The sequence below is a fragment of the Talaromyces amestolkiae genome (genome assembly GCF_001896365.1).
Source record: "Talaromyces amestolkiae strain CIB chromosome Unknown scaffold1.1, whole genome shotgun sequence".
NCBI lineage: Eukaryota > Fungi > Ascomycota > Eurotiomycetes > Eurotiales > Trichocomaceae > Talaromyces > Talaromyces amestolkiae.
Window position 1 is genome coordinate 3,726,702 of NW_024468037.1, and position 22,568 is coordinate 3,749,269.

General features: G+C 48.0%; 8 protein-coding genes across 8 annotated transcripts; 3 read left to right on the plus strand and 5 right to left on the minus strand.

The window, feature by feature from the left end:
* Positions 1 to 396: 396 nt before the first annotated feature.
* BHQ10_001234 (uncharacterized protein) lies at positions 397 to 2,560 on the minus strand (the record flags this gene model as incomplete). The annotated part of the gene is made up of 3 exons (XM_040873248.1): positions 397 to 1,855; positions 1,908 to 2,065; positions 2,147 to 2,560. The coding sequence occupies 3 exons, from the start codon at positions 2,558 to 2,560 to the stop codon at positions 397 to 399; spliced, it is 2,031 nt and encodes a 676-aa protein (XP_040729739.1).
* An 804-nt stretch (positions 2,561 to 3,364) lies between these two features.
* On the minus strand, positions 3,365 to 4,887 carry BHQ10_001235 (uncharacterized protein; the record flags this gene model as incomplete). The annotated part of the gene is made up of 2 exons (XM_040873249.1): positions 3,365 to 4,714; positions 4,777 to 4,887. The coding sequence occupies 2 exons, from the start codon at positions 4,885 to 4,887 to the stop codon at positions 3,365 to 3,367; spliced, it is 1,461 nt and encodes a 486-aa protein (XP_040729740.1).
* A 1,129-nt stretch (positions 4,888 to 6,016) lies between these two features.
* On the minus strand, positions 6,017 to 7,963 carry BHQ10_001236 (uncharacterized protein; the record flags this gene model as incomplete). Its single annotated transcript, XM_040873250.1, has 5 exons — positions 6,017 to 6,675; positions 6,726 to 7,006; positions 7,055 to 7,113; positions 7,390 to 7,741; positions 7,791 to 7,963. 5 exons carry the CDS (start codon positions 7,961 to 7,963, stop codon positions 6,017 to 6,019), a joined length of 1,524 nt encoding a protein of 507 aa, XP_040729741.1.
* Positions 7,964 to 8,224: 261 nt separating this feature from the next.
* Positions 8,225 to 9,084, plus strand: BHQ10_001237 (uncharacterized protein; the record flags this gene model as incomplete). Its single annotated transcript, XM_040873251.1, has 2 exons — positions 8,225 to 8,834; positions 8,891 to 9,084. The coding sequence occupies 2 exons, from the start codon at positions 8,225 to 8,227 to the stop codon at positions 9,082 to 9,084; spliced, it is 804 nt and encodes a 267-aa protein (XP_040729742.1).
* A 1,297-nt stretch (positions 9,085 to 10,381) lies between these two features.
* BHQ10_001238 (uncharacterized protein) lies at positions 10,382 to 12,304 on the minus strand (the record flags this gene model as incomplete). The annotated part of the gene is made up of 4 exons (XM_040873252.1): positions 10,382 to 11,196; positions 11,253 to 11,723; positions 11,904 to 12,181; positions 12,264 to 12,304. 4 exons carry the CDS (start codon positions 12,302 to 12,304, stop codon positions 10,382 to 10,384), a joined length of 1,605 nt encoding a protein of 534 aa, XP_040729743.1.
* Positions 12,305 to 13,086: 782 nt separating this feature from the next.
* Positions 13,087 to 13,776, plus strand: BHQ10_001239 (uncharacterized protein; the record flags this gene model as incomplete). Its single annotated transcript, XM_040873253.1, has 2 exons — positions 13,087 to 13,387; positions 13,448 to 13,776. 2 exons carry the CDS (start codon positions 13,087 to 13,089, stop codon positions 13,774 to 13,776), a joined length of 630 nt encoding a protein of 209 aa, XP_040729744.1.
* Positions 13,777 to 14,415: 639 nt separating this feature from the next.
* Positions 14,416 to 15,087, minus strand: BHQ10_001240 (uncharacterized protein; the record flags this gene model as incomplete). Its single annotated transcript, XM_040873255.1, has 2 exons — positions 14,416 to 14,590; positions 14,642 to 15,087. 2 exons carry the CDS (start codon positions 15,085 to 15,087, stop codon positions 14,416 to 14,418), a joined length of 621 nt encoding a protein of 206 aa, XP_040729745.1.
* Positions 15,088 to 16,680: 1,593 nt separating this feature from the next.
* BHQ10_001241 (uncharacterized protein) lies at positions 16,681 to 22,230 on the plus strand (the record flags this gene model as incomplete). Its single annotated transcript, XM_040873256.1, has 7 exons — positions 16,681 to 17,763; positions 17,833 to 17,969; positions 18,030 to 18,473; positions 19,488 to 20,268; positions 20,316 to 21,186; positions 21,241 to 21,740; positions 21,793 to 22,230. The coding sequence occupies 7 exons, from the start codon at positions 16,681 to 16,683 to the stop codon at positions 22,228 to 22,230; spliced, it is 4,254 nt and encodes a 1,417-aa protein (XP_040729746.1).
* Between the last annotated feature and the right edge of the window lie 338 nt (positions 22,231 to 22,568).

Sequence of the window (22,568 nt, forward strand, 5' to 3'; positions counted from 1 at the left end):
GGCCTCTAACTTCGGTAGGAACTATCAGTCAGGGTCCAGTAGATGTGTTGAAGCTGACTACGATACTCTATCAGCCTACAGCCCGTTATGACACCACAACATCAGACGCTGCAGACCACTCTACAAGATGACGATACTCCAAAATGAGACGGAACAAAACTATAGACGAACACTATAGAAGAGCACTACAAACGGAGATCGAGTTGGGATGGAAGGAGCTGACGATTAGCTCCCCAATCACCAGACGGACGGAACCACGTGCGGCCGCACACCATCAGATCAGGATAGCGTCAATTTGGGAAGACAACAAAGGCAATGAGATATCTACTATATGGCTAAATGATATGCTGATGTACAGATGTTCAGATTGGTAGAAAACGCAGAACCACGACCAAATCAAACCGCCCCGTACGAACCCCCGCTCTGGCGCCCATTCTGGCCCTCCGATATCAATGCCTGCTCCTCACCGGTCATATCAGTCTGCGAGTGCGCCAATTCGCGAGCTTTGGAAGAAACATAAGTCACCAGGAAGGATCCGACAACAGCAACCAGAACAGTCAATACCACATTGGCCGGCGTCGGGTTTCGATCAAAGACCTTGAACGTCAAAGCATCAAGACCCGTCTGCAGAAAATTACAAATACCTGCAAGAGCAATCACCAGTCCATACACTTTGCCGAATGTCTGGAATCCAAATACTTTTGCTACGTAGTCGGACACCGCGGTGTAATAGAATGGACGATAAGCTACGAACAGAACGACGTTGGCGTATCCGAACCCAATACTGCCGGGAATACAACCAAGGATACCAATAATTGTGGATGTGGTGACCAATGCGAAGAGGACCATTGCAGTGCTGGCATTGTCAAGAACCGTGCCAATGAACGGGATGGCAATGAGGCCTCCGACCGGGAGAGCAAGGTCAAAGAACTCGTTTAACTGTCGAGCAAGTTCTGGTGAGCCAAGAAGATAATCGTACTGAGAGCGGACTGTGGCCACAAAGTAATTAATGCGAAGCATTTGCAACACCGTGAACACAGTAATCAGAATGAACCATGGACTACGGATTTGCTGCAGAGCGGAGGCTCCGTGCATAGCACCCCAGACGCCTCCTGACCTGTGTTTGATGTCGTTGGATGCTGGAGGCTGTGTGTCGGGTTTTTGAATAGACTCCTGGGTTTGGTAGTTTACAGCTGCCGGGGCGTTTTCGTGAAAGATAATGTCATCAATCTTCCGGCTTGTGGAGCCTTCAAGAAGGTCTTGTATGTTATTGACGATATCTTGTCGTTCGGCACGGCGATTCTCGCGTTGCCTTTCGGCCTCGTCGGGTTCCGGCAGTGATTCGTCAATAGTGTCATTGGCTTCCGCAACAATGACCTGTTCTGCTTGAAGGACAAGCTCTCCCGCTGTCTTGTAAGATGCGCCCGGCATGACGAACAACTCGGCGAGTAGAATGAATACCGGAACAACCAGATAGATTGTAAAGAACTTTTGGACGGTAAAAGTGCCCTCGGTTTTCTCGTTGATAATTCGAAAGACAAGGAACAGAGCGCTTGACGCATCAAAAGCACCAGTCAAAAGCGACAGAATCAGACCGGAACGTGAAGGAAAGGCATTCGATAGCTGGAATGACGAGATGAACACGAAAGGACCACCTAATGCGAGGAAAAGGTATCCAGGAATATATACATCGAATGGAATCTTAGAGGCAACGGCTAATAGAACAGCACCGATAGCTATGAGGACGCTTCCGACGATACCGCTAACTCTGGGACCATAAGTGTCGAGCAACGTGCCAACAGGTAAGGCGCAAATGTTTGTGGCAACTGCTGCGATGGTGAACATCAAATTCAGTCTGTCCAGTGAGTTTATTGCCGAGAAGATAGGGCTATATTAGATGTACATACCGAGTTTCTTGCCCATAGCATAATCCAAATCCATGCTCCAGTTCGTCACTAGTACATCGATTTCGATACACACCCTCTCGTATAAATACCGGTTTGATAGCGGCGAACCCAAAAACTGGACCAGCAGCAAGCAAACAGTAGATAACCGCCACTATCACCTGGACTGAATTTGTAGTTAGTACCGACATACACCATGACACGGGTAGATATAACCTACATGTTCTTTTCCCACTACTCACTTCAAAAGCTGGTGTTGTCTCTGCAGTATCCCATTTCGGATCCTGAAAAACATTCTCAGCTGCAATGCCGTCTTCTGCAAGTCTCGCTGGACCCGCATCTTGAATAGTCAAATCAGGGCTAACATCAGGCCGAAACAACGGCCTCTGCTCTTCATCCGGCGCGGTTAAAGAACTATGAGCCCAACCTCTTCCCGCAATAGGATTGAAGCTCAGCTTGTGATGAATAGCCCTACTTGGAAAGCTTGACGGTAATGAAGAAGGAGAAAAGTGTGGGTCTGGGCTTTGTGTTCGAGAATGCCGATTGATAGATTCTTCGTCGCCAGATGCTGGCCCGTCACCGAAACTAGGTCGTCGAATGAACGCCGGCGGATGATGCTCCCATGACTCTAAGTATGAGACACGGCCTAGAGACATGTTGCGTGTTGCTCAAGGTGCTCGTTGAACAAGTCGATTTAGATAGGATTTCCTTTTTTTGGATGTGAAAACCGAATTGAGAAAAGAGAGAGCAGGGATGATGATTTATACGATCATAATGAATTGCCAGTTCCTATAGTAATTACCATTCGAGTAAATGACAGTACCCTTGGCTATAATGATGTGATTGCGTGGCTTCTGCCCATGTGTTGCCTATATAGCGAAGCTATAGCCGTTTTGCGATGTGATTGGGGAGAGCTGCCTGCAATCCGGAAGCTAGATCACAACTGCAGAGTGCAGACGGTGTGTAAGGTTGCAGTGCAGCGACAGTAGTACTCAAACAGTTGATCAAAGTCGACTCAGAATTGATGGAAGAGATTTGTGAAAAGGAAGAGTACAGTCGAAAGCAGGAAACCAGAAAGAGGAAGCTTGAAGGTCAGGTTCTTATCATCGGATTTGGGAGCGGCAGGGAAAGCGGGGAATGGCTTGACTGACCCACAGCCTGGAATTGTCAGCATGAAATCATCTCCTCCAAGGACCAACTAACTATATACACTACTTTCTCTTGAAGATATCTTCATCAATTCAAATTTCATCTTCATCTCCTTGGAATCAATATGGTATATGCCTATGTACAGGGAAATCGACGCGCTCAAAATGATCATGCAGTAAAAAATACAATGGCACGTCGTGACGGTGAATAGATTGAGTGGAGTTATCCAAGATAACGATTCAGAGATACCAGGATCTGCTCGAGATACGAGTGAGTGGGAAAGTTTCTTCAAAAGTCAATCCACTGACTAATCACGAATGCGAAAGTTTCCTTCCATTACGATGCGGACTAATATTTCTCTTCCAGCTTGCCTCACCACCACCACCACCACCACCACCGCTCCCGTTACTCGACGAACGCGCCCGCTCAGAACCGCTTGATCCGCTTCCACGTTTCGATGCACGAGGCTCGGTCGGGGATCCATCGTATCTGACGTGGACGCGCGGTATATTGGGTATATTAGGGTTGATTTCGTATGGTAAAGGCTGGTCGGCTTTTCGACCAGGACGAGGCGTGTCGTCAAACATATCCTCGTGGAATTGCGTCCTAGGAGCTGCGTGGCGATCATATCGGTGTGATTTTCGGGACTTCTCTGGCGACACATCTGAATCACCTGCCATCGGCGAAGTTGCGTCATGCGAATGACGCCGTGGCGGCCGCGATGGACGAGCTGGTGATAAGTGAGTGGAACGTCCATGTCGGCGATCATCAATTGATCCATGTCGTCTCTGCGGAAGAAGCCCGTCATCATTGTTCGAAGAGTCGGATGAGTTCATTGGTCGGTGTTTACGGTACGAAGACAACCGCTCCGAAGCAAAATCCCGATGTCGCGCGCTAGTCGTTTTTGATCGCATCGGAACGCGAGCTGCCGACGCTGGAGATGCCGTTTGTCTCGGTGATGGATTGCGAGAACTTGTCCGCGAACCGGGTCGAATATCTGCACCGTCCCCAAATACCCGCGCTCGATAACCTCTGCCGTCGGGGCTATGACGCCTTCGATGGTGACGAGTTTCGTCAGCATGATCGCTGAAATCTCGCGCATTTGGTGCTGGGCTGCCGTCTTGGAAGCGATGGGTTCTCTCATAGAAAGGATGGCGATACTTGCGTGCGCCGGTTGCGGCCGAGTAGTAGCGAACAAAGTCAACGGGTGGACTTCGACGGGACGAGTTTTGGTCTGCATGGTCCTGTTGTAGTCTTTTGCTCACGTTTTCATGCCACTCCACCATATCTTTGTCTGGAGCTTGCGGGAATGCTTCACGAGGGATGACTTTTGGAAATGTGCCGCCACACGGATTTGGCACATCCCAGCGACTGACGGCTTCTTGCAGGTATCTCACATGCTCGTCTGGACATAGCAGAAGGTTGATGACTTGCCATCGCACGAATCCAGTAGGCAATAGAGCTGGTATACAAGGCGGTTCAAACGGGTTCGTCGTTGGTTGCAGGGTATGAAAACACCCGAGTGATTGATATATGAAGGACAGCGCGGATCCTTTCGTCTCCAGAAAGAGAGTATCGTAGTTCCCGCCTACTTCCCGATAAAAACGAGCGAGTTTATCAGGAGTCAGATCGGTCGATCCATTGCCGGCATCGTGTTTAATCTAGATTTGGCTCTCATCAGCTTCCTTGTATTAGCGTGGTATATCGATATCATCAGTCCTACCATCAACTGCGCCAACGCGATACAGAGTTCCTCCAGCAGAGGAGTCGGACTTTTGTCGGCATTGATCAAGGTTCCCCAATAATCGCCACCCGAACTGTTAGGGTTCTCCATAACTGAGGCGTAACGAGCCTACATATACTACAACCGGCCCGCGGACAAAGTCCTGAGACTTGTAGTAACGAAATTGGAAAGTGATTGGTGTCAATCATTCGTGAGTAGATCGTTTCAGATCTGACTGTAAAATGCGGGAGGTTGAAGTTACTGCTATGCAACCGAGTTGGGTAGTCAACACAATGAACTAACTTCAAACGCAGAAAGAATAGTATCAAGAGGAAGAAAAGAACTCACAACTACTTTATTTAGATTTCAACTGACTGCGACTGCGTCTTTAATAAATAAGCCGACCAAGCACACAAACTAGTCAGGCACAGTCGACGGAAATCGGGGAATCGTGGCGAAGGCATCCACTGCCATTCAGAGTGGACCAAGTCCGACTAGTTCCTGTCAGCTGTTGCTGTAGCCTAGACTGTACTTCCAGCATGCAACGAATGATTGAGCGAGGAATGAGGAACGCAAGAAGAAGAATCATCCAGAAGAACAGTTGATAGAAACTACAAAATCATGAATCGAGCAGCGCAGCAGACGAGATACTAGAAAGATCAACATCATGCCCCACGGTGAAATGACCGTCTCACGATTGTATTGGTATTACGTTCTGTGTATTATTACCCCAGTACGCTAATCGACTTGGAAGATTATGTAAGGATCGGCTTGGTCAGGCGCCCCGCACTTGGAGATCTTGTTAAACACAGGTCACATGCCAAGCAATATATAGCAATGGATTCAACTTAGCCTAACATTGATGAGTAGATTTTTAACCTTACTTATCATATATCCCTCTGATATTTCTACATTTTTATTCGATTGTACGTTGAATCACGACAATCCACATAAATTAATAAATTTCGAATAGTTAGAATTGAATATACTAGGTAGTTATATGTGGATTTGTGGATCCGTGATCTGATCGGAAACTCCGTTTCCCGTTCCACCCGTTAGGGCTTCCTTCCTTTTTAGGATATGAGTGTGTACGTATGCGAAGAGTCTGCCAAATCGAGTAACTTGGCCGTTGCCTTGAACCCGCAGGACATCAATATGTATACTGTAGTAGTACGGAGTTTGGATCATCTTTAAACCATGTACCTAACTTTGAATTCACATCGAAGGGAATATTAGCACGCTAGCTAAAACCGGTAAAATCGCTCAATAGCTGATCCCACTGAATGTCATCGATAGGAAAAATATCGTCCAGATCTCCATAAATAGACGGCCAGGCTTGTGTCATTATACCCTCGTTTGCGTCAACTGCCATCGTGGACGTATGCTGCCTCGCATCTTGGGATAGGTGCTTATTCCCACCAATTGCCCTGATCTGATATGGATAACAGCGTGCCAACAGCCGCATCTTCGTGCAAATGCTCCCCACAATATCTGCCTCTTTGTCTGCAGCAGACATTCCCTCAAACTTCATTTCCAGCGTGTTAGCAAGCTCTGTGACAATACTAGGATACTCAGCCACATCAGCGACGGCCTGCACCTGGGCCTCTATGGCAGAGTCGACAGAGCTGGTACTTATAAGATTCACGAGACTCAAAACAGCAATGGGCATGTAGCCTATTGCAGCACATAAATTGGCACTTGTTGATACCGTCAGATGGTCAATCTCCGACGACGGGAGGTTTCTGATCATATGAATGAGCTCTCTGCTCCGCTGGATTATACCAATCAGCATTGCTATCCGGACAGGGCTCGCAGGCTCTGTATTCCATAGCTTTTCCCGAAGAGATAGCTCGTCAAGCCGCATCTCCGCGCGTTTGATTTCGATGAGCACTGTGTTCCCTGCCAGTTGATCAGTCAATGTCCACTTAGTACTTCAGATTAAGACACACCTGTGGAGGAAGGACAGCTTGAGAGGTCTACCTCTACAAGTGCCCTCATGCTATCGAATTGTCGTTGCAGTGAGTTGCGTATAACTTGTACAGCAGTCCTCCCACCGCTCGCTTGTACAGAAGCATATACTTCATCCATTGTCGTCACAAATGACTGTAGGCGGATAAATGGTGTAATGCAACGATCCGACAGATGCTCCATATATTCTAGACTTGCAATGCGCTCGTCGATCCGAGAGTCATGCTCTATACCAGTCGGCCGACCAAGTGAGTAAGACAGGCTTTAAACTGTTAGTCAAAGCCTTTTCTCCTAACGCAGACAAACTCACCTATTCGACAACCGATATGTACCGAGTAGCGCTCGATGCTCATCCGGATTTATATCAGGCTTTTGGTGTAAGTTCAAATCATACAGGATAGAAACACAAAACTGAATCAACAATAATAGTCGCGGATGATGCCTTTCTGCAGGATACGAGTACCACGCGATATGAACTAACAGGCCGCGGAGTAACTCAATATTCCTCTCGGAACATGTTACAATTCGCAATGTGATATGCTTCATGATCTCTTCGGTTATAGTTTTGCGTAGAGGATGCGCACTACTCATAGCTGCAGCCACGACACATAAAAAAAGAAAAGGTTCTCGATGCCTGATGCGCACGGCTGTCTCACTAGGTGCGAGTAGTACAAATGGAAATCTGTGGACAAATTCCAACCGATAAGTCGCAACTAAGCGTTCAGCTTCTGCTTCGCTCATCAGCCCTCGCTCCACGATAGACAGCTGGCCCGACAGTACAGAGCTGGTCGGCGGGTGGATGCCATGGGCTGGGTCTTTAGCAACCTCTAGCAGCGTACTAATATCTGCAGAGTCCAGGTCAGAGGTGCGAGAGGAGCCCAAGTCATTATCGGTGAGTGGTGTGAAAGTTTCGGGCAATGTCTGCCCATTCTGTCTGGTCAAGACAGCCAGCTGCGACTTCAATTGCTCGACCTTTTTCTCCAGCAGCTCCACCCGGCTAAATCCTTGATTAACAATAAAACTTTTGAATAGGTTGGAAGAAATACCTTGGTGCAGCTCTGTGTTTCCGCTTCGTCTGCGGAATATCAAGGTATGTACATGACTTCCCCAGACGAGCGCATCGCTGGCACATATTGACAGTCTGTGGAGTACATTTCGCCTTGGCAATCGTGCACGCCACACATGCTCTTCTCTTCACAGCTGGTGTTGTGGATGTCATGACGTTGTATATGTGGAAGTCATGACGTTCTATATGAAAGGAAGATGGGGGAAACGGAGCAGCCGGTCGTGTGGGTGTTGCTGAAAAAGCGGACCGGGCAGAACGGATCTTCCGGTCGCACCGATTTGTCATCCGCCATTCTTCAGCATTATTAATTCGACTTCAACTTTGTATTTGCCAAACATTTATAAAGGGAGTTATGGTAATGACTTTCACAATGGCATCAGCAACAGATTGATATCCATCACTAGCTAAAAGAAAATGTCTTCATACGCCATCACCGGAGCCTCAAAAGGCATTGGCCTCGAGTTTATACGCCAACTCGCTGCCAATACAGACAATACAGTCTTAGCTATAGTACGAAATCCCAAAGCATCCGACATAAATGAAGTCGCCTCCAAATACCCCAACGTGCACATCATCAAAGGCGACGTCACAGACCCAAGGTCCATCCTCGAAGCCGCCTCAGGCGCATCCACCATCACAGGCGGAAAGCTAGACGTGCTTATCCACAACTCCAACGCCGTTGACTCTGCTACTACGGCCTTAAGTCCGAGTCAATTTCCCTTTGATGCCGAGGCTGTCCAAAAGATGTTCGAGCCATCGCTCGTGACAGCCATCTATGGCGGTCTATGGGCGACGAATGCCTTCCTGCCCCTGATTGAGGAAGGAACTCAGAAAAAGATCGTGCACATCTCCTCCGCCATGGCGCTACCTGATCTCATCAACAAGACTGGCATCAGTTATGCCGTTGCGTACTCAGTCGCAAAGGCCGGAATGAATGTCCAGGTCGCCAAGTACGCAGCTGAACTTGCACCGAAGGGCATCAAGGTGTTGGCTTTGAGCCCAGGTTGGGTTAATACGTATGATGGTAAGTGCCTATTCCATGCCTTGCTGCAAATATAGCGTATACTAATATTATCGCAGGAGAAAAACCAGCTGAGGTAGTACAAGGGGAGGAATTCATGCTAAAGCAGTTCCAGATAGCCGATCCTGAGCTCAAGGGGCAGATTCAGCCTGAGGAGAGTGTTCAAAAGTGTCTCCAAGTCATTGACCATCTGGATGAAAAGTCCAGTGGCTTACTCTTGAGTCAAAATGGTGATCAGGAGAGGTGGCTTTGAACGGCTGAGCTCCATATACTTACGAGTTCCGTTGCGCTATAGCCCTACGCCCTAAAATGGCTATTTAGGTACCATTGACTTGTCTGGCCCTTGATAGTAGACAGTTTGATTGATTTCTAAGTTCATTACATAATAATATTAGTGCTTACATATTTTATGCTTATGAATCTTTTTGATGTTGCTTGATGCCCATTAATTCAAGCTGTATATAATGATCAATTGATAAATCTGCAATCTTGAATTTGGAAAATATTATTTTAACAGTAGAAATCTTCTGAATTCATTTGATAATTTTTTTTCAATTAGTCTAGTTAAAAGTTATAAGCATAATCAGTCACTATTCACCACATCCTCAGTCTTCTATGTCCCAATATAGTTAGCTTGTGTGCTTCAGGAACTTGACCCTTTTGGTATGGATCTCGGGCCGCTCCCCACTTTAGTAAGTGGCTCTGCCGGTCTGTGTACCGTCTGACGGTCTGCCATACATGTACCGTACCGTAATTTCGTCTCTTTACAGTAACACGTGGGGGCGAGCAGTGATCACCAAATGAGTCTCTTGAACACATCACCATGTCACCACGCCACGCTACTCTTCCAGTCATACTGTCTACTCGTGATCTGATTGATCTGAGCCAGTCCTAGCGGCTCTGGCGGCTCTCTTTTCTTGGTGCCGGTTCTATCGATCTAACATTCCACACAAAAGTCTAAACCCCAAAGGAAACCGATCAGAATGACGAGCAGTGAGACTCTGATAGAGCGGTGTAACATGCACGCCATGCCACCATCACATGGGACTATTTACACTTTTTCTTACTCGTCCTGTCGCGGATAAGATAGGAAGATAATTGTTCGGGAATTTTTCTTTTTTCTTTACGTACATCATGCCATGCCATATCATGTCAACTCGACGCCTGCTTTTCGCTCGACTTTCCCCCGCTTCTACCCGACTTCCGTCTGATGCTATACCGACGATGCCTTGGAATATATGATACTTGACAGATCCCACCTGTCAACTAGAGATTCCAATACGATGCTTAACCGACGTCATTCTGCAGCCGCGCGTCATTGTGCTTTCTGCTTGCTTACGCGTTCGCGTTACTTGATGCTCATGTTCGTGGTGACAGGCCAATAGATGGCGGTTTACTCCGATCTATGCGGCGATTGACTGACAACGCATGAGGCGTTCGCTTATCGCTTCTGACTTAGCAGTGCATGGATCATCACACCATGATCTACTCATTTCAGTCTCAAGAACAGGAGGGTTGAAATACTGATTTGCGAACTAGTATTTACACGATTAATCCACATCTAGAATGGTATATTTACTCCCCGCCTTTTCCAGAGCACCCTCAACTGCAGCCATGTAGCCCAGAACCTTCTCCTCTTCCCATCGACGGCCAACAACTTGCACGGCAGTCGGAAGTCCGGCCATCTTTTGGGCATCATAGTGCATCCATGCACCACGAGCCATGGCATGGTACTGGCCCAACTCCTTCAAAGCAGTCTTGTACCCTCGCTTGCCGCTGTACGGCAACGCATCCAACTTCGGATCAACATGGCTGACAGGGACGACACCGGCGGAATAATCAAGCAGGTTCCACAGGAATGTATATCCGCATGAGGAAACGGCATCGTGCATAGCGCCGTGAGGAAGAGCGGGAGTGGCGTTTGCGGGACAGAGGATGAAGTCATATTGCTGGGGCTCGGAATCCCACCATGAATGCCATGTCCTGCGGAATGCCTCCCGTTTAGCTGTAATCTGCCACAGTTCTGCTGCACTTTTGGGTCCAAATCCTCGAATCACAGTCGCCCACTTGACGTCGCGTTTGATGTATCGAACGTAGAGGTAGTAAGCGTATCGAAGGGCACGAGGCAGGTATGCGATTCTGCTCAGTTGGGCGGCGCCGGGATCAGTAGGTTCGAACGAGTATCGGAAAGAGTTGAACGTCACGCAGCCGTCAGAGTTGAGGAGCTGAGAGGCCAGGTTGAATCCAGTGAAAGGGTCAGCCGCTTCGGGGGGTGTAACTTCCACTACTGTGTGTCCAGCAGCAGTAAGTGCGGCGACAGTCGTGTCAATAGCACGTTCAATAGCGGGTGTCGGTGGAATGACGCCTAGCACAGGAGCATTAGAAACGAAGCTCTTATCTTCAATACTTAGCGAAGCTCACCATCTGACTTCAATACACCAATACGTAGCTGCTTTCTGCTAGCTTCTTGCTTCTCGTCGTCTCTCCAAGCAATGGGATGAACTGTAAAGTCGTATTTCCATGGCTGCATGCCAATTATGCTCTTCGTAAAGTAGCTCAGGTCATTCAACGTGCGCGCCATAGGGCTGAAAACACTAGGAATGCCCTCTTGACCAGGCATACTGGTATCAACACCGGTTTTTGGCCAGCGGCCGGTACTGCAACGAAGTGAATATATCCCACTCCATGCCGCGGGTGCTCGAACGCTGCCAGCAACATCTGAACCGACACCGATACGTCCACCTAGAGCAAGCAAGGCGCCCTCGCCACCTGTTGAACCACCTGGTGAGTACCCTGGAACGTGTGGGTTTCGGCAAGTTCCCCAGAGTCCGTTTGCTGACTCGAAGCTGAGGAGGGTCATTGGCAGCGCAGTCTTGGCATAGGGAACAGCTCCTAGACGTTGTTAGATCTACAGCAAACTGAACATGGAAAAGTTTGAGAACTTGCCCGCGTCTTTCAAGAGCTTAACTATGGCGCCATCTTCTTTACAAGGATTGAGTGCCTTGCAAGCATAGCCAACCGAAGTGTCGAATCCCTTGACTTGAATAGAATCCTTCAAAGACACCGGAATACCTGCAAGCGGACCCTTGAGATCAACTTCAGAAATCGCCCATTGTTCGGCTTCAGGCAGAAGAAGCTCGGTAATGCAATTGGTCTTTTCCTGGGCTCTGAGAGCGACCTTGCCATAGGTGCGAATCACATCGACAGGCGAGACCGTTCCATTTTGAACTTCACCGACGAGCTCCTCAATAGGTTTATTGATGATGGCTTTGTCAGCAGCCGAGATTGGAGAGTGATAGTCGGGGCTGAGCGAGGAAAATCGCGCTTCACGTTGACGACGTTTCGTGTTGCTGTGGTCCGTTAGCTTGAAGCTATCTAACCGGCGAATTCTGGGCGTTCGTTGGTCAGAGAACGGAGACAGGAATGACATACCGGATCTGGGTATACCGGAAATAATCAAATGGAGGCAACATCTTGTCTCATGTCAGCTCGACGGGTTGACAAAAGTACTCATTGGAGAATGATTGAATGAGCGGACATCGTCGAGAGATAAATAGAATGCGGGGAAGGCTGGACCTTCCTGACCGGGACGCTGTCGCTCCAACTCCGCTGATAAGCGTCGATGGCTTATCTATGGCATTTGTACTACCTATTTGAGAAAGGCCTTGTTGCTGTAAATAAATTTTTGGATACTGGGAATACTTCTATGGCTGATTCATTTTGTGCTTCTTGGTCTTGTGCTGTGCCAATTCAATGTTTTCTGAGGTTCCACGATTGTTTTGAGACACTTGGTTGTCTTGAATTGGAGAGCGGATATATATATCTATCCAGAACTTTCCTAACAACATATCTAGTAGGGAGTGATTTTGAGATTCAACCACTTTTCAGCGCCGAAAAAAGCAACATTAACATTCGGGGCTACAGAAGCTTCAGATAAAAGGATCCATATCCCAAAAATCGTTCAATAATGGCTGGKGAATGAAAAAGATCGATCGTCGACCTGCTTTCGACGTCTGATTGGACGCAGCCCGGCGGAGATTCTAGAAGGCGCTAGACCGTATTCGACTAATTTATCCGCCACCGGACTCGTACCTTACTCTCTTCTGCGACTGCGACTGAAATTATCAATCAGATATCTCTTCTTGTCAACCACCTCCATTCTCCCCGACATTGTACTCCACGCCGATCAGCGACATCATTTACCTTCATATATCGACGTCTCTCAACCACCTCAACCACAAACACAAAAAACGATATGGCCAACTATCTTGCCTCGATCTTCGGTACCGAGCAAGACAAAGTCAACTGCTCCTTCTACTACAAAATCGGAGCTTGTCGCCACGGCGATCGCTGCTCACGAAAACATGTCAAGCCTTCATATTCGCAAACAGTCTTATTGCCAAATCTCTACCAGAATCCAGCATACGACCCGAAGAATAAGATGAACCCAAGCCAGATCCAGAATCACTTTGACGCATTCTACGAGGATATTTGGTGCGAGATGTGCAAATATGGCGAGATTGAGGAGATTGTTGTCTGCGATAATAACAATGACCGTAAGTTTGCATCTTATTCTCTCTTTGTACGGCTTGATATTAACAATTTTCTTTCAATAGACTTAATCGGCAATGTCTACGCCCGTTTCAAATACGAAGACTCCGCCCAAGCAGCATGCGATGCGCTCAACTCCAGATGGTACGCCGCGCGACCCGTGTATTGCGAATTATCGCCCGTCACAGATTTCCGAGAAGCATGTTGTCGGTTAAACAGCGGCGAAGGATGTGTTCGAGGCGGATTCTGCAACTTCATTCATCGCAAAGAGCCGACACCTGAACTGCAACGAGAGCTTGATCTCGCCACGAAGAAATGGTTGAAGGAGCGCGGTCGAGACGAGCGCAGCGTTAGCAGAAGCCCTAGCCCCGAGCCCACTCGTCGGAGATACTAGAGACACTTTCTGACGATGGAAACAAAAAGAAATCAACGTGTGGATGTGTTTTGTGCGCACCTTTTATATTAATCTGCAAGGCAGGGTTGATTCGCTATAGATGCGAAGCGTGGCGTTCAAGGTTTTGATACAGTCGGGCTTATCTGATGCTTGTTTTAAGCCATATCAATCTGGCACCAGTTATAAGACGCTTTTGTATAATAGTTTGCAATCACTAATGTATCATTGATTTAGTGGCCTCAGGCAGTCACCATTAGTCATTATGCAGTAGAGTTCACCAAAATAGTATGTACATGGGGACCTTCCTCATGCGCCGCTCCCAAAGTCCAGCTTCTATGTACAAGCGCTGGCCATCAATAATCAAAGTCAGCTCTATATACATCGAAGAGAGCAAGAAAAAAAAATCCATCGACGCCCAAACCCCTCGCTATTCCAGTCCTTTTCATTATTCAGCAGAAGAACGCCTTCCAAAACTCCCTTTCCAGCAACGTCAAGTCGACATCAAGCAGTAACAACACGAGCAAACATAGCAAAACAATGATATCATCCAGGAAATTCTCGCCGACGGAAGATAAACAAATAATGAACCAAACACATCAACTTTCATAAGCGCGTCGAACAAAAGGGGTGCCCATTTTCTCAAGATTGAGTGTGGTCTGCATGTGGTGTCTCCTTTCTGAGCCAATTGTTTTTGCTCAGAAGCCAAATAGCAATACCAGCTCCACAGGCAATCAACACGATTATGAGAGCGATCAAGAAGCCCCAGACCTTCGAACGGTGGTTTTTTTTGCGTTGACGCGCGAGCCACGATTCACTGCAACCGTTAGCAACGACTCAAGGTCTAACAACGGCAGGTAGAGCTTACCTTTCGGTCTTTTTGCGCTCTGGTTGTCGGGCTTGTTCCTCGTCTTGATGAATGGCAACGGAGAAACGGCGCCAGAACTCGGGGTCCTTGACGAGAGACACGTCGCTTTTGATGGAGTTGGTGATGGTAAGGTTGGTCAGTGTTGCTGGAGACTCGGGTTCTCGTCCAGGGAAGGACAATTGGCTCAGGTTCGATTGTTGCATGTTGCAGTTCACTGGAGATGCGCTGGATGTTGACTTGAGGTTAGAAGGTCTGCTTGTCCGCGTCGATGGGACGTCCAGGTGAGGGTAGCTTTGGGCTGTCATAAGTTCGACCCACGCGTATGTTCTGCGGAGATTAAACAGGCCAGGAAGAAAGACTAAAGACGGATTTTCGAAAGGGGTGACGGATATGTTCTCCGATGAAGACTTGGTGACAGTCAAGACAGAGGCCGTGGCGAAAGACATCCGTTATGCATTGATGAACCCACGGCCAAAAAGTAAACACGACAGATACCACCATACCAGTGAGTAAACCGACTTCCCTCTTTGGATAAACAACAACAATGCTAATATGATTCTACAAGGTAGATTGACCCACACACCAAACGAGTCATGGGCCGTTCGACAGTGAAAAGAGGGATGGAATGTTAATCTTCTGTCAAGGGGCCAATGAAATCCTCAAACACACGAGGAGTACCCAATAGAGGGGCTTGAATGCTCCTACGAAATTCACTCATACTGTCATACAGTTCGTCTCTTGATCGACGGGTGCTATGCAAATTAAGCCATAAATAGGGATGCATTTACTTCTTGCCTGTGCAGAGTATATAGCAATTCTGACCAATCAGGCCAGTTTTTGAGCGCATTTCAGACTTTGTGTGGTTCCCTCATTTGTTGAACTGGTAGCCACTTCCAGAGACAAGGCGCTATTAACGGGTCAATGTATGTCTGTAATCTCCACGTTGATGTTGGTGGAGTCTCGATCGAGGTTCTACAAAGATCCACAGGTATCTGAAGCACGAAAGCACCGTTCTTCAAACTAGCCCATGAAAAGATACGAATGTAATGATACTTCGTTTGTATCGAGTTAGCAAGTGGTAAGAACTAAGAGATTCTCATAACATGTCTGCAATTACTTCAGGGTATGGTTATGGATGCCCCGTGTCTGCCAAAATAAGTGGTCACGATAAGAGTCACCCCTTGTCGCCAGACTCCTTTTTAGTCTAAGGCCTTGTTCTGTTTAGCATACCTAGGTCCGATGGACTGGGTGGTAGAAAAAAAGTGTTGTCGTTGATTTGGTGTATGGATCAGGCCATCTTAATATGGTTAGTGCCATCTGGCATAGTGCGGGCCCAATCCCGCCAGGCCGGCCGCGCTATCTACACCTTCCTTGCACTCGGTCTCCTCCCTGATGATTCATGATTCATGATTCATCCAAGGCGCTGTCTCCCTTTGCTCTGGGTGCTTGAAACTTGGGTTTCTGCTTACTGTGCTCTGAGTATTATCTTTGTCGAGAGTTCCTCCCTAGGGAAGCTGCCTTCCTCGAGTTTCGCGGATAACAACGCGAATGAGCCTTATCGGGCGCTGGTACGCTATCTAGACATCGTCATACCACCGGTCGAGAAGATATCAATCCTATCAAAGACCGCTTCTCGACAAGAAATCGATCTAGAACGAAGAAAGATCGACCTCGAAACCTCGGACAGCCATCTTGACAATATTTCCCGGTTGCGTCGAAGTCCTCGCTTTCCAGACCCTTCCTCACGTGCCCGCCCTGACCAATACAATAATATTTGGTTGCCACCCGGCTTCGCAGGGACAGGGGATTTTATATCGAGCTCGCTTTATATATTCCACACTTCAATCAAACACACGCCCTTCTTCAGATACCCCTCGATTCGATACACCCTGGCATACTGATGACGAATTGATAACGACGCCAATCGGATCGGTTTCAGGTGGACTAGTGCACCACCTTATAATATCCGCCGCGAATCTTCATCACTTCTATCTCACTTGTCACATCTTTCGAAACAGATTCGACAGAATCATCGATTCATGTCCTCTCGGCCGTCGTTCACGCATAGTCCGCTGGATCCGTTCCCTTCATATCCTACTGACTTCGCCGGTTCGAGCAACAGCTCTCCCGTATATCGTGGGGATACCAGACCGATTGTACCATTTCTCCCGAGTTCGCCGGAAGATGCCGATACATCTTACGAACAACATAGGGCACATTTAGTGAACATGGATCGCAAGAGGAGACTTACGGCTACCGCGAATGATGACGCAACCCTACACAGACGGCCGTCTGCCTTGAGCGTACCAAGTTCTTTGGCGCATGGTAGACTCCAGCAAGACAGACCACTACCATCGCTGCCTGTCGGCGATGACAGCAACGATCTTATACCATCAGATATGCCGGGCTCATCGCGGGAAAATGCTATCGATCTTACATCTCCGCCTTCAGTTGTTGCCAATACATCTGCTTCATTATCTCGACAACATAGTCGTAGTCTGCCTACAGTGCATCAACGGCACCGGCACAACTACGTGGAATACACACTGCCCCGCTGGCAGCCAGACTCGGAGGTCACGCATTGTCCCATCTGCAACTCTCAGTTTAGCTTTTGGTATCGAAAACATCATTGTCGCAAGTGCGGACGGGTCGTGTGTGCAGCGTGCTCCCCTCACCGCATAACTATTCCTCGACAGTACATCGTTCGGCCACCAGAACCAGTCGAACAAGCGACTGCTGAGATCCCTCCCCGCCACAGGCGCGACTCTTCTCGCGCAGTCGTCGATCTCACTGCCGATGACATACGTGATACCACTGCCCGTTTATCAAACCGACCTCATCTGGAAACCTACCCTTCCAATCCTGCACTCGGTGGTGGGGAAGAAGTGCGACTCTGTAATCCATGCGTGCCAGATCCTAACCCCGCTCCACCTTTGAACTACGGGGCTATTCGAAGTAGTTTTGATCGTCTTCCAGGTCAGGATTGGGACGCCACGATGCCAACAGTTCCTATTAGCCAGCGTTTCCATCAAGTACGCCGCTCTTTGTCAGGTGCTCAAATGTTTGGATCTCGTAGAGATCTAGAGAACGAAGCAGAGAACAATACTCATCGAAACCAGGTGGTAGGTGTTCCTATCATCACTCGTATCGGCGAAACTCACTGACCATCCTCAAGTTGGATGAATTTCTAGGTCGCCGAACATCTTCTGCTACTCCGACGCCTGTTGAGCCGATTCATGGCCAGCAGCCGGGCTCCTCTCGCCATGCTTCCTCTTCGAGTCTCAGTCATCCGCCACATCAATCCTCTGCCAGGGTGCAATCTTATTCAGTAAGCTTTGCCGGCTTTAGTTAAATTTATTCGCCTAAATTTGTTCTAACCCAGAGCTAGTTCTCATCTCATAGACCTAGACCTGATACCGAGAGTGGGATTGTTCCCTTTGATCCTTCCGGCACCCGCCCGCGAAGAGTACGATCCATGGCAGACTCTGACCGTACTCGCTTTTCTCGTCCTCCACACCGAGCGCACGTTGATGAAAGAGATATCTGTCCGATTTGCAGCACGCAGCTACCACCCCGTAGAATCGACGGTAGTGAGGATGAGCGAGAAGCGCACATTCGCGATTGTATTGCCAGATCATCAGGGTCCTCGCCCGGAGTGGCCTCACCACAATCGTCGCACCTGCTACGCATGCTATCGTTTACGGCGACCGAAAAAGATTGTCTCAGTGAAGACGGCACGCCGCAAGAGTGCACTATTTGCATGGAGGAATACGAAGTTGGCGATAAACTCGCCCGTCTGGAATGCTTATGCAAATTCCACAAGTCTTGCATTGTGGGTTGGTTCGAACGAAAGAAGGAATGTCCAGTGCATAAATTTTCTTAGATCTCTACTCAACTAGCAGTCTTTTGCTTTCTTCAGCATGTCCCCCCTAACTTCTGGCACTCGCATTGATATATATTATGACATGATACCCTTAGCACATCATTGGCATGTACACACTGATTCATGGTTTACTTAGACTCACTACAGCATTGGCGTTTTAGGAGACTCGACGCTGGATCGTCTTGATGGGTTTTATCTCCTATTCTGTGTTTGAGAGACTGGCGTACGCGTTCCACTTATACCATTTTATATGCCTTCAATAGCACCGATATTAGACAGATTTCAACAACACGAATCATATCAATCTCATAAAAACGGTTTGAGCGTAATGCGACATTTTCCCCTGGTAGCATCCACGACCGGTCGCTGCCTACGGTGTTAGCGCGCACAAAGTAGCTATACGCGGAGAGCGCCTTCCCCCATCAATTTGTCGACGTCATGTCAATCCTTCTCCCTCTCAAAACCTTCATGAATATCGCATTTTTCGATTGTTGATCGATATAACAGTTTTCAACCTGACTGGAAAGGAAGGAAAGACCGTGCCTTTATATACCCCTTGATTGCTCGTCGATAAGTTTCTTAGCTGGAATATCTCCCATCGGGACCACCGGATACCGACACGCCGTGCTCCGATGCGAGATCGCGTCGTCGCACTGAATGCGAACTCACTCCTTGAAGGGGGAGCTACTGTCTACAACGAGTGCTGTTAGTCTGTAATAGTCTCGTGGTGCTGGGGCGTGCGTATTACGCTTTTCTTTTAGTTCCTGAGTCTTGATTATTGAATGCCTGATCAATGCGTTCTTGAGCTCGAAAATACTCCCCATGCTTTTTCTAGGCCTACTTCACCTTCTACCTAGTCTACATATCCAACCTGAACATTTGAATCGCAACCAGGCTAACACAGATTCAATGGATTCGTTCAGTAGCGCACTGCACGACCACGGGCGACTGACTCGACATAAGCGGCATGGATAACGATCCACGTATGCGACAAGGCAATGACAACACGAAGCAGAACAGCATCTCTTTCTCCAACAGAGATGTATTCTCAAGACCGCAACACTATCCCACATCGTATGCGCACAACCAGATGCTGGAATACAGTACACGCACAGAGCATGGACCAGGATATGGACAAATAAAGCCGGATTCGACCAACGAACAACAACATCGCTCGGCTTCAACGCCTTCTTCCACGGGCAATAATGCGGTGGGTATCGATGAAGCGTTTGGAACGCTACTGAATGAAATGTCAAGGGGCCTGCCGGGTGATGAACACGACCCCGACGACCATCTCGCCGACCTGAAACGACCTCGAGCATGCGACGCCTGCCGACAACTGAAGGTCCGTTGTGAACCGGACGATAAAAATCCATCAGGCTCTTGTAAACGGTGTGCCAAGGCGAATCGAAGATGTGTCGTCACTCCGCCGACCCGAAAGCGCCAGAAGAAAACAGACAGTCGCGTGAGTGAGTTGGAAAAGAAGATCGATGCCCTTACAGCTAGTCTTCAGGCGTCTAGAAGGGTCGATACTATCACGTCTCCGGAGGGGCGATCGCAGGAGCAAGAGGTTTCTGCTACTCGTCGATGGCTCGGAGGCGGCCCTCCACCAGCATCACTACCACCAGCGAGCTCTATCAGCTCCGCCTCTCCTGGTACAAGTACGAAGCGTACAGCTAGTGGTGATACTAAATTTTCGGCGCCGCCCGGCTCATTGCCCCAGAGTGCTTCTTTCACCGGTCCAGTAAGTTGGCGCAAGTCATTCCGAGATATGATACTAATCTTTAACAGATTTTAACGAATCCATCCAACAGCGAAAGTGTCGTAGACACTGCCAATGAATTCACCGATATCATAGATCGCGGGTTAATTGATGTGCAGACCGCTGTTGACGCCTTTGACTACTATGTCAAAAATATTGCTCCTGGACTTCCAGTGGTCGTATTTCCACCAGGGACGACCATGGCCTCGGTACGGCGCGATAAACCCACACTTTTCCTTGTGATCATGGCTATTTCTATTGGCCACTTTCGATCGGAATTGCAAATGCCTCTGGTACATGAGGCGCACCGTCTATTTGCCGATAAGATCGTTGTCAAGGGCGAAAAATCCCTGGAGCTGGCCCAATCAATTATTCTGGCATGCATCTGGTATCTGCCGCCCGATCAATTCGAAGAGCTCAAATTCTTCCAGTTCATTCACATGGCTGTCGTCATGGCGCTGGACATTGGCATGGGTCGTGTCACTCGAAGAAAAGGTAATAAACAATACGGATTTTTGCGAGACATCATGGGCAAGAATCAAAACAGAACTTCATTTGACCCGGATGCTGTCGAAACAAGACGAGTGTGGTTAGGTGCATATGTCATGGCGGTCAATGCCTCCATGGCACTTCGTCGGCCGTTGTTATGTCGATGGCTTCCTTATATGGATGAGTGTATTGAGATTCTGCAAACTTCCCCTGACGCTGAACCGTCTGATCGCAATTTGATACACTGGGCTAAATTAACCCATATTGCGGAAGAGATTGCATTCCAGTTCTCTATGGATGACCCTTCAAGCAGTTTGACTTTGAATGACACAAAGGTGCAGTATGCGTTGAAGGGATTTGAGAAACAAATGGATGAGTGGCGGCGCGAGATTCGCACTGAAGATTATACACGTGAGTTTACACTTGCTATCTCGATTCGCATTGACGTAAACTAACATTATATAGCAATTTTGCAACATTCGGAGTGTATCATCAGTATTTTCATGCATGAGATTGCAATGCATACTGAGCATAACATCGACGACTTTAGAACTCCGTTCAATTCCGACTTCAAGACTGATGTCAAACTGGACAGGGCGACTGCTGCTCAAATCGATGCTCTCACAACATGTCTGACATCGATTCACACATGTCTAGACTGCATACTGTCTATGGAGTCGGAGGTTGTAGTCAACTTGCCCACACATCTGTATGCTCGTTCGGCATATGCATTCATCGCTCTGCTCAAATTGTTCTCCGCCGTTTCTTCTGACAACGGCCTGGAGCGAGTTTTCTCGCTGGCTGATCTTAAGGTGGAAGAATACTTTGACAAGATGATCAATCATTTAAAAGTCAGTGGTATGCGGCCAGGAGGGCGAACCGCATCAAGGTTCGGTATGGTCATGAACTTATTGAGGAATTGGTTTCTGAATCGCAAGACGGAAAAGACTGGAGCGACAGAAGAGGTATCCCTACTACGGAGCTGTTTTATTGACATTTGCTGACCAACGTCCATAGCCCGCATCATCTCGACCTAAAGAAGCGAAAGAAGACAGCCAAGGACTATCGCGGTCAGCCACCAATGTTTCTCAACAATCACTACCAACAACTACCGATGCCAGCGATAAACCAATAACCCCTTTGACAAACACAACATCAGATCCCCAGCAATGGGCTCAGTACAGCGTCAGCGGTCCCGAAACTACAACAGCCCACCTCCTACGGTTACAACAATACTCGTTCAACCAGGCCCCGGGACAAGATATTGGAAATCCAGTGATAACTACCGGACCATTATCTGACTCGCAAACAGATTTTGCAAGTCTAGGGCCAGACTTTGATTTCCAGATGCCATTCAATGCAGAAGGCATCTTTAGTATGGGCGGTGGTATCCTTCCCGATGACGTTTTTGATTTGCCGTTTGATGAAAATATGAATTTTTACCTCCCTCAATAAGGATGGACACGGTTTGTGAAAAAAAAGATAACTGGAAATATTGATTCCGTTCAGCGCGTTATGTACTGGCGTTTGGGAGCTTCAGGGCTATATCCCTCTTGTGATACCTTTCTCCTCTCCGCCAATCGTCTGTCAATAATCAATTAAGATAACTGTACAAATATAGGCATATGTCGTTCTAATACACAGTAAAATATGTGATAGCAAATTAGTCAAAATGAGTCTTGATTAGCACCGAATCACAATCGCTGATTAGTCGCGGGGCTCAATCAATCTACCAGGGTGGGGAACAACAACAGCTTTAGGGCTACACAACATGTGGAATACGCTTGACAGTA